The sequence below is a fragment of the Phoca vitulina genome, unplaced genomic scaffold (assembly GCF_004348235.1).
Source record: "Phoca vitulina isolate PV1807 unplaced genomic scaffold, GSC_HSeal_1.0 scaffold20, whole genome shotgun sequence".
Lineage (NCBI taxonomy): Eukaryota > Metazoa > Chordata > Mammalia > Carnivora > Phocidae > Phoca > Phoca vitulina.
Window position 1 is genome coordinate 9,500,029 of NW_022589723.1, and position 11,116 is coordinate 9,511,144.

At 53.9% G+C, this 11,116-nt stretch overlaps 1 protein-coding gene across 1 annotated transcript; it reads right to left on the reverse strand.

Moving 5' to 3' along the window:
- Nucleotides 1–9,631: 9,631 nt before the first annotated feature.
- RHOV (ras homolog family member V) lies at nt 9,632–10,904 on the reverse strand. Its single transcript, XM_032417907.1, has 3 exons — nt 10,685–10,904; nt 10,426–10,484; nt 9,632–10,232 (listed from the first exon to the last, which is right to left on the reverse strand). Exons 1-3 carry the CDS (start codon nt 10,890–10,892, stop codon nt 9,789–9,791), a joined length of 711 nt encoding a protein of 236 aa, XP_032273798.1. The 5' UTR covers nt 10,893–10,904; the 3' UTR covers nt 9,632–9,788.
- Nucleotides 10,905–11,116: the final 212 nt, after the last annotated feature.

Sequence of the window (11,116 nt, forward strand, 5' to 3'; positions counted from 1 at the left end):
GCACAAGACCACTCCCTTCCCCCACCCAACCGCTAGACTACAGCCTGGGAAGGCACTTTTCAGGTCCCCTTGGGAGGGGTTGCTGTCAGTTAGCACTATCTGATAGCCCTAAACCCAGAAGGCCAGGTTGGGGGGCAGAGGGGGAGGAGGGGTGGCCCAGACTCTCCCACAGGGTCCTTCAGAGTGCCTGCCTTTTCTAACCCCCAACTGCGGGGGAGCCTGGGGGTTCTATCAGTGGATCCCAGAACCAGGATGACCAAGAAAATAAACCGAGAAAGAAATTGAGAGGCTCCTTGTGGCGGAGTTTTAAAAAAGGGGGGAGGGCTATATGTTTAGAACAACAAAACGAAAAAAGGGTATTTACCCAAATGTTCCCTCTCATTGATAAAATTACTGGTGGTTTTCGTTTTCTTCTTTTTGTCAGCCTGCATTTTCTAAATTTTCTATAAGAAATGTCTATTGCTTTTGTAATAAGAAAATGTTATTCTTTTGAAAAAGTATTCAGGTATATTCCAGTAAGAAACAAACCATCAGACCATGCAGCTCTTCGATGGGATGGAGACAGTGGGGAGGGAAAAGAAGAGAGAGCTTCTGAGATCTGGGGAAGGGAGACGCTGCAAGGCTTGGTAGCTGGAGTATGCAGAGGGAGAAACTGAGTCAGTGGGGCCTTCAGATTTTCTTTCCTGGGAGCCTGGGTGGGTGACAGTGCTGCCAGCAGAAATGGGGCCGCGTGGGAGGGGTAGCTTCGAGAGAACCAAAGAGAAGGTGAGGGCCCCCAGGTACCAGAAGGAGACTGGTTTTATTGATTTTATCATTGGTACTTAGTTTTTATTTGCTTATGCCTTGCCTTCCTGAGGAAGGATTTAAAGGCAGCTTAAAAGGGTCTATAAAGTGGGGCGCCTGGGTGGCTCAGTCGTTAAGCGTCTGCCTTCGGCTCAGGTCATGATCCCGGGGTCCTGGGATCGAGCCCCGCATCGGGCTCCCTGCTCAGCAGGAAGCCTGCTTCTTCCTCTCCCACTGCCCCTGCTTGTGTTCTCTCTCTCGCTGTCTCTCTCTCTGTCAAATAAATAAAATCTTAAAAAAAAAAAAAAGGGTCTATAAAGTATGAGATAACATGAGTATAAAGTAGGAAGAAGACAAAAAAGAACAAGGAACATTTAAAAAGACCAGGAATGGTGCGCTTGGGTGGCTCAGTCATTAAGCGTCTGCCTTCGGCTCAGGTCATGACCCCAGGGTCCTGGGATTGAGCCCTGCATCGGGCTCCCTGCTCGGCGGGGAGCCTGCTTCTCCCCCTCCCTCTGTCTACCCCTCTGCCTACTTGTGCACACTCTCTCTCTCTCTCTCTGTCAAATAGATAAATAAATAAAAAGGCCAGAAACAAAGCAAAAACATACGCGTTTTGTAGTCTTTGGGCCACACGGTGAGCTCTGCGTGTTCCCGGCTGTGGGTGCATCCTGGCGAGGCCGCAACACTCTAGCTGGGAGGGTCTGGGCTTGGTGGAGAAGGCCGAGTGCCTGGATTTGGGAGTGGGCTGGGTAGGGGGAAACGGAGGGGTGGGAGATTGCTGGGAGAGAGAAACACTCTGAACCCTGAGACAGAGCCTCTGCTTGGAGGGAGAGGACCCAGAGGAGCGGTGGTTGGAGGGGTGGTGGGAGACCCGGAAGAGAGCGGCTCAAAGGTGAGGAGTTTGAAAGCTCCTGCCGGTCCGGAAGGAGCCAGCTGAGGAGAGGAGCCAGATGGAAACCTGATGAAGGCGGGGGCGGGGGCAGGTGTAGTGAGGAAGGGGACACGAGCCAGCACCCTTTCCACAGGCAGCTGTGGGAGGACGAGAGGCCTGTGCCAGGTTTTAAGCATGGAGGGGAGAGGCGAATCAAACCCTGACGGAGTACAACAGATTACACTGCTGACTCACTAGCTCACTTGGGGTTGTCTTCCTAGCGGATTTTCTCTCAGCCCCTTCCCTTCTCCCAAATGATCCCTTTTGCACCCAGTGTAGGACTTGGGTTAATCAGACTGACCAGGGCTAGTCTGTGGCCCTCAAAGAGGGGTCCATCATAGTCTATGGAAAGTAAAGGACTAGATGACAAGGTCCTTTCTATCCCCCAAACCATGATGTTGGCCTGATTATAGGCTCGGGGTCTCTAAGAGCAGAGCTGAGGGAGGCTGTCAGAGTCAAGTTGTTGAGGCCCAGAGAGGGGCAGCGATTGGCCCAAGGTCACACAGCCAGTGGTTGGGGACAGAGCTAAGCCAGTATTCCTGAGCCCCAAACTTTTTGCGCTGACATCATCTTCTCCCGACGACCAGACTCCTGGCTTTGGTTTTTGTCCTTTCTCTGGAAGTGGGACAAAGGAGCCAGGAGCCAGGCCAAGAAGCTGTCAGGGCTAGTCCCAAGCCCCAGGATGCTGGGAACCCAAGGTCCACACCCATGTAAACACGGGCCAACACTGATACCTCTTACTTGGCTCTCAATAGCTTCCTCCAAATCAGTTCCCCGCTATTATCTTGCTTATCCTTGCAGGTCCCCTGGGAGCCAGGGAGGAGCAGAAAGTATTAGCCCCACTTCACAACAGAGAGAAACTCAGACAAGGAGGAAGGCAGTAATTTGCCCAAAGTCGCCTGGCAAGTCAGGGATGGGGCTGAAACAGGAGGTCCCATGGGAGATGCAGTGGTCAGCAGAGCACATGGCCCGTTGGGCAGTGGTGGGGTGGTGCCCCAGGAACCAAGGGTCCCCTGTCTCACCTGGACAGTGATCTCACTGTCCCCTGAGGGAGACCTCTGGGGACAGGCTCTGCTTGTTCCCCAACTGCTACAGGGTACTGGAGAGGGGGAGCAAATGGGCAGAGGCAGCAGAATATGGCCACAGGTCTGAGGGAGGAAGCTATCAGGGGTCAGGTGTCCCTGGGTGGGGTTTGTGCTGGCTAATTTTCTGCCAGCTTCAAGGGGCCCCAAGGAACCTCAATGCCGCGACCGAGCCCAAGGACTCTCCTAATGCCCCTCACTGCCAAGGGACCAGGGAGACATCTGGACACCTGGGGAGAGAGGCAGATTGGTGCAGGTGAGGGTCAAGGAGGCCCTCCTTGCTGATGACAATGACTGGCTCTGCTTCCAAAGGAGTTACAAGTAGGGTGAACATAAGGACAGGTGATTGATAGAGCTCCCATTCAATCTCAAAAATATCCTGAACCTGACAATGAATTTCGTGATCATCCATCCCAGTTATGGGGCAAATCCTCTGTTCAGTGAAGAAAGTCTTGAAAATGTTCCACAAGGAGGGCAGGCCTGGCTCGGTGCTGACATCTCTCCCCACATTCCACCTCCAGCCCCGTCTCCCTCTGCCCCACTCCCCAGCCCAGGACAACCGAATCTGTCCCAGAAACCACCACTCCCAGCTCTGCCCTCTAAGAGAATCATTTCTAGGGCTAGGGGTGCAGAAACCTAGAGCCCTAGGTGGCTCACTAGAAAGAGGCCTGGACCCAGAGTCAGGAAACCCAGGTCCAAGGCCCAGCTCGGGTTTCACCTTTGTCAGAGGGCTCTGTGCTTCGGTCTTTTCATCTGAAAATTGGAGCTAAGGAGAAGTTCGGTTGCATGAACGGAAGGTGATAATGGAGGAGATAAGGCTGCCTCGGCGTTGCCGCAATCTGGGGCAGAAAGCCGTGATTCCCGGGGACAGCCAGCGCTGCCCAGGAAGTCACTCCCTGCTGTTGCCACAGGGTGACTCATGTGGCCCCTCGGCTGGCTGAGTTGTGCTTACCGCGGCGGATCTGGCCCAGGCCCAAGGAGGGCGCTGACGGTGCAGCCCTGCTGGGAGCCCGGGTTCCTGGCAGCCAGGCTCGGTGGGCAGGTCTGACCTGTGAGAGCCGCGGTTACTAAGCCCCTGGGGCCTGGGCTGGTTGCAAAAGGGGCTGGTGCTCCTGACGCAGTCTGCTTTCGGTCTCACTCACTCTCCCAAGCTGGTTCCCAGGAGACTGGGGGAGCTCGGGGAGGGTGCGTCACCCCCGCCCTGGGCACCACTCTGCTCCCAGGCGGAAAGCAAGAGAGGCACACCCCCTTCGGGTGCGCGCACACTCACATGCCAGCCTGGCCCGGCACAAGGAAGCACGCGGAGAGAGACCCCCTCCCAGATCCACACAGAACTGAGCCTCGGCGCGCACAAACACGTAGACACACGGCCCCCAAGAAACCAGGCCCGACCTGGATGTGCACAGCCAGACGCACGCACAGATTTGTGTATAATACACTGCTGAGGGCAGATGTCATGTGGGTGCACAGACATACACATACAGAGCTGTACACATAGTGCATAGAGACGCCCACACTGACAGACGGAGACACACAGACTCGCACATATATGGAATTATTCCGAGTTTTGCACAAGGACAATAGCCACTCTCAATATGCGAGAGCAAAAACAGGGACACAGAGAAATGTACGTGAACACAAATACACGATGTACATACACCTTGTCATCATTTAGTATTTATTGAACACCCACAATCTGCTAGTCATGCTCCGCCGGAAAGAGGACCCCCCCCCACCCACAACACAAGTCATACATACACAGAAACCCAAGCCCTCTCCAAAGAGCCACTTGGGATTATATGGGGTCCAGTCTCCAAACCAAAGATGAAGAACTGTTTTTCTGTAGATGGGCACCAACCCATGGTGGAAAAAATAACCAAATGCCGACGTAGTTATCATTTATAATAATAAAAAAAAAAGTTAAAGGAAAACCACCTCAATGCTCCCAAATTGGGATCTAGTTGAAGAAATTATGGTCAGGGTGAAATAGTAAGCAAATATATACATATGGTTACAGCCTCTGGTCAGAGTTTATAATGACATGAAAAACACTGTTAAATTTTATTTATTGGGGCACCTGGCTGGCTCAGTCAGTGGAGCATGCAACTCTTGGTCTCGGAGTCATGAGTTCCAGGCTCACATTAGGCATGGAGCCTACTTAAAAAGTAGTAATAGAGATGTCTGGGTGGCTCAATCGGTTGAGCAACCGACTCTTGATTTCAGCTCAGGTCATGATCTTGGGGTCATGAGATCGAGCCCCGTGTCTGGCTCCAAGATCAGTGTGGAGTCTGCCTGAGATTCTCTCTCCTTCTGCCACTCATGTCCACTCTCTCTCTTTCTCTCTAAATAAATAATATTTTTAAAAATACTACTAAAAAAATAAAAAATACTACTAATAGGGGTGCCTGGGTGGCTCAGTCGTTAAGCATCTGCCTTCGGCTCAGGTCATGATCCCAGGGTCCTGGGATAGAGCCCCACATCAGGATCCCTGCTCCGTGGGAGGCCTGCTTCTCCCTCCCCCACTCCCCCTACTTGTTCTCTCACTGTCTCTATCTCTGTCAGATAAATAAATAAAATCTTTTTTTTTTTTTAAGATTTTTATTTATTTAACAGAGATAGAGAGAGAGCACAAGTAGGCAGAGCGGCAGACAGAGGGAGAGGGAGAAGCAGGCTCTCCGCCGAGCAGGGAGCCCGATGTGGGGCTCGATCCCAGTACCCTGGGATCATGACCTGAGCCGAAGGCAGCCGCTTAACCGACTGAGCCACCCAGGCGCCCCAATAAATAAAATCTTAAAAAAAAAATACTAATAATATTTTTAAAGTATTTTAAATTTATTTATTTTTTTAATTTTACTTTTTTAAAAAGATTTATTTCTTTTAGGGAGAGAGAGAGCACATGAGCAGGGGGAGGGGCAAAAGGAGAGGTAAAAGCAAACTCCCCACTGACTGTGGAGGTGGATGAGGGTCTCGATCCCAGGACCCTGGGATCATGACCTGAGCCAGATTAACCGACTGAGCCACCCAGGCATCCCTTAGAGATTTCATTTTTTTTTTTAAGTGATCACTATACCCTACGTGGGGCTCACAATCCGAAGATCAAGGGTTGCATGCTCTACCAACTGAGCCAGCCAGGCACCCCTGTTAAAATTTTAAATGAGGGTGCCTGGGTGGCTCAGTTGGTTAAGTGCCTGCCTTCAGCTCAGGTCATGATCCTGGAGTCCCGAGTCCCACATCGGGCTCCCTGCTCAGCAGGGGGTCTGCTTCTCCCTCTGATCCTCTTCCCTCTTGTGCTCTCTGTCTCTCTCTCAAATAAATAAATAAAATCTTTAAAAAAATAAAATAAAATAAAATTTTAAATAAAAAAACAAAAAATACAAAATTGTATATATAGCATGATCACAAAAAAATTTTCAAAAATATGCATAGAACAGGCTGGAAGGAAGTACATCAAAATGTTACTATTGATTATCTATGGGAGTTAAGACTATTACTAAATTTTTAATCTTCTAGTTCTTCAGATTTTCTAATTTTTCTATGAGTATTTATTATGGGAAAAATAAAACATTTAAAAAATCAGCTAAAGGGGGCACCTGGGTGGCTCAGTCGTTAAGCGTCTGCCTTCGGCTCAGGTCATGATCCTGGGGTCCTGGGATCGAGCCCCGCATCAGGCTCCCTGCTCAGCAGGAAGCCTGCTTCTCCCTCTCCCACTCCCCCTGCTTGTGTTCCCTCTCTCGCTGTGTCTCTGTCAAATAAAGAAGTAAAATCTTCAAAAAAAAAAAAAGAGAGAGAATGGAGAGGGGGAGAAGAAGGCAAAGGAAGGAAAGAAATAAAATAGATATTATAAAGAGAAACAGAAGCAGAGCAGGTCGGTGGGTTGGGAACCAGAAGTAAATCCTACCTGTCCTGCATAGGCTTGGTCCCTGCCTGTCCAAGGGCCGTTCCAGCAAGCCATTGCTCTTAGGCCTATCTCCAGGCTTCCGTGGCACATATCTGGAGCTGAACTTGACCCTCAGGGTCCCCTCCAGGGCTCACTGGTTGGATTTTTATCTTAAGCACTTAAGGGCCAGCTACAAATATTGCCTGAGCCCAAGCCCCTGCAGGAGCACAGGGGCATGAAGAGGACTTTCTACTTCGCTGGGGAGATGCAATCTGAGTAACTGACCAAATGCAGAGTGCCCTCCAAGTACCAAGAGAGCAGTGTGGACGCTAATACAAGTAAGAGACACTTTCTGGAAAAGGGGAGTACTGAAAGATGGTTAGAAGAGAAACAGGGCATGGGTGCGGGGGCGGGGGGGCACTTTGCAAACTAGAGGATTTGGCAAAAGCAAAGACTTGGGAGTCAGAAGTCAAAAAATAATCAGGGATCAGGGAGTGGGATCACTGGAACCAGCTGGCTTGGTCCAGTTTGATGTGGGATTTGAAAAGGCCTTGAATGCTAAAATGAGGGCCTGGGAGTTCACCACTGGCCCAGAGAGCTGTTAACAGTCCTGAGTCGGAGAGATGCCAGAGGCGGAAGGCAGCAGTCCCGGGGGAAGTGGTTGGAGCACAGTAGGGGCAGGGATGGGGAGGGCAAGGCTGAGAGAGGTGCTGACCAGGCTTGGTGACCCAGCAGAAGAGGAGACATAGGGACACGGATGTGCTGGGGCCACCAGAGAATCAGGGAAGAAGCAGGAGGTGGGGAGCCTCAGAGATGACCTTTAGACTTCCGCCCCCTACTCATAGGACCTCTAAGGCCCCCTGAAGCAGTTTGACAACCTCTAATCCAGAATCCTGAGTCTTTTGTTTTGCAAATGAGGAAACCGAGGCACACTGAAGGGAAATGATTTGCCTAAGGTCATGGTTGATGTCAGAGTCTGAACTTGAACCCAGGTCTCTGCTCCCCTGGGGCGGGTGGGTAGTGTGTTGGGCTGGGCTGAGGTAAAAGAGGCCATGGAGCTGGGGTGGGAGACCCCCCGGGCCCTGGCTGCAATGGTGCGGCTCCAGCCCCTCCACCTCAGGGGCAAGGGGACAAAGGGAGACGAAATGGCTGGAGCTCTAGGGGACAGGCCCTGGTGGGACATGAGCTGGACAGTCTTGGCTAAAACTAAATTTGGGGATTATCTCAGGTTTCGCTTGGCTAGGATTTCTGTCCCTCAGCCCTGCTCTTTCTCATACCCAGGCAGCTGTTACTTCCTGGAGAGGCAGCTGGGCCTGGACAGGGTTCGCACTCACCTGGCCCAGCAGTTGCCTAGCAGCTGTCCCAGGTGTGCCTTAGAGATACCTCTCCAAAAGAATTACATTTACCCACGTATATACAGAACTCTAGAGTTCACAAAGTGCTCTTACAGCTACTTGGTAATAATACCTCACTTGAGATACTACCTTTTTTCTCTGGGGCTCACTTTCCTTATGGGTAAAATAAAGTGTGTTTTTCCCCCAAGGTGCCCTTTAAAGTTCCTTCCAGCTCCAATTCCAGGGAATGTTCTCTGGATCCCTGTTGCTCTCCAAGTCGTCACCCAACAAATCCTCACTCCACAGGATTTCTGGGACCAAACTTCTTTTTAAATTATTGACAACCGGCACCTTGACCTTTGGTCGGTCCTTATGTGGACTTTGAATGCCAAGACCAAACATGAGGTCCAACCAACTTGACCCAGGAGTTTGGCCAGTGGTTGAGGTTTAGGCTGTACGGGGTCCCTTCATGCTTGGGCTCCGCACCAGGTGCCCCCCCCCACCCCGCAAGACCCTGTGGACAGTTGGATCAGAGCAGGAAGGTTCAGAGGGCCCAGCATCGCCCCAGAGCCCCAGCGCTGAGCAAGGTGCTCTAGAAAGAGGGGCGGGGCAACACCCACCTGGTGAGGTCATGGGAAAGCAGCTCTGGCGCTGACACCTGGGGAAACCCGTTCCCAGGCTGCTTCCCACGCTAGCTCTCCTGGGAACCGGCTAAGCTCCAAGCGGGGTGCCCCAGACCTGCCCCCCCAAGTCCAGTTCCCAGCACACTGTCTCATCTAGTCCAGCCCCCACCTGTCAGTCTGGCCTCAGTCCTTCAGTGCCCAACCTACCTATCCTGGCTGCTGGGCCTTGAAGAGGGTTCTTAGAGGGCAATGGGCAGACAGCTCCAGGAAATGACACAGAGACAGCAGCTTCAGAAACTTAAGGTTTTATTTGTAGATTCCGCACTGCTCTACCTTCTAGGCTGTGGCCTTGGAGAAAGGTGACCCCAGCCCCTTCTTCCTCCAGGCTCTAGGTCGCGGCTCCTCCCCCTCCTCCCCCTCCTCCGGGTGGGCCTTGCCTCTCGCTTCCTGCCCTGCTCCTGGCCCAGCTAGTTTGGGCAGTGCCTAGGGAGCCCTGAGCCCCAGTTCTTCCCAGGGACCAGCCCTGCCCTCCCGGGCCCTGGGGGCAGAGGGCAGCCCCGGTGTCAGCCTTGCTCCTCAGCTGCGCCACTTTCCTGCTCTCCTTGCTCTTCCTCCTTCCAAACCTAGCCTTCTGACCTGCCTCCTCACCAGCCTGCCTCCTGTCCCAAGGCTCCAAGGCCTCACTTTCTGCTCCCTCTCAGTCTCTCCTTGACCTCTGTCTTATCCAGTCCATCCCGAACTTCTCTCCAAATCAGGGCTGGACACCCTCCTGCCCTCCAAAATGCCTGGCTCTTCCTCCCCCGCCCTGTGCCAAGGTGGGGACCACCACAAGGGGTCCTAATTCAGCCAGGCTGACCTGAGGGCTCATGATAAGAAACTGGGAATTGGATCCCTAACTACTTGGAGGTGGCTGGCACTGTTAGGACCACCCCACGAAAATCCAAGTGCTGGGACTTCTCTGTGAGCCTTGACCAGAGATCCAAATCAGAGCCCCTCGCATATGAGAGTGGGCAGTCAGAGGCCTGTGTCCTCACAGTGTTCAGATGGGAACTGAGTCCCATGGGGCGGACTGGCCCTGCCAGTGTCCCCCTCAAAGGCTCCAGTTTCCAGAAGTCTGTGGTCTTAGGCCTACTGCTCCCTAGCTGCCATGGCTGTTCAAACAAAGCAAAAGAACTTCTTCCAGCGACAGCGGGAAAGGGTACGCACACCTTTGGCATTCAGTTTCTTCTCCAGCCGGGCTTTGTGTTCAATTGCACTGAGAATAGCCGAGTCAAACACCTCTTTCAAGTTCTTCTGCGTCAAGGCGGAGCACTCGAGGTAGCAGGAGGCTCGGATTTTCTCGGCTAGACCCTGAGCCTGGGGTTGGGGCACGGGGCCCTCCCGGCCCCCCTGGTCCAGCTGAATCAGTACATTGACATCGTCCCTCAGGTCGGCCTGGGTACCCACCAGCAGCACGGGTGCCTGCGGGTTGTGAGTGCGGATCTCAGGCAGCCATTTCTCTGTAATGTTCTGGAAAGAGCTGGGCTGCACCACGCTGAAGCAAGCCAGGAAGACATCGGTATCCGGGTAGCAGAGGGAGCGAAGGCGGTCAAAATCTTCCTAGGATGAGAAGGCCTGATCATTAGTAGGGTTATTCCCTGCCACAAGTAATGGGAATCTGATTGTCACCTGCGGTTGCAGACCTGAGACTCGGACGGGCCCAAGACCTTCTCCATTCCTTATCCATCTAGGGTCCTCCCAGCCTCCAGCCCACCTTCTCCCAGACCATTAGAGGCCGCCCCCAGTTTCTCACCTGTCCCGCTGTGTCCCAGAGCTCAATGCGCACCGGCGCTCCATCCACCAGGACTTGCACTGCAGGGTCAGGGCGTGGGGGGACAGCGAGTTAGGAAGAGTGTCGTGGGCCCCACCGGACCTCACCAGCGCCACCTCGGGGCCTGCTCCCGCCACCCTCCCCGGGGGGCTCCCTTGCCCTCCCGTCCCCGCGCCAGCCCCAGCCGACGGGTGCACAGCCCCACCCCCAGCCACGCGGCCGCCGGGGCAGTTGAACGTACCGGAGAAGGTGTCCAGCGCTGTGGGCCGGTAGCGCGCGGGGTACCCATTGCAGGTGTAGCTGACGATGAGGCTGCTCTTGCCCACGGCGCCGTCGCCCACCAGCACGCACTTGATGCCCAGCTCCGGGGGCGCGCTGCCCCGCCGCGGCGGAGGGGTCGGGGCCCGGAGCGGGGACGACTCGGCCTCGCTCAGCTCCCGCGGGGGCATGGCCCGCTCCGGGGGCAGCCCGGGACCAGGCTCCGCTGTGCTCCGGGAAGCAGGTTTCGCAGGCTGCCTCTCAAGTCTGCCAAGGCCCGGCGCGCCAGCCCGCCGCTAACCCCGGGTATAAGTGGGGGCCACGCCCACCTCATCTGCATGTCCCGAGCGGCCTCGGACCCCGCCCACCCGCTGGGCCTCCGGCCGCGCCTCCCTCCGCAGTGCACCCCATGAGG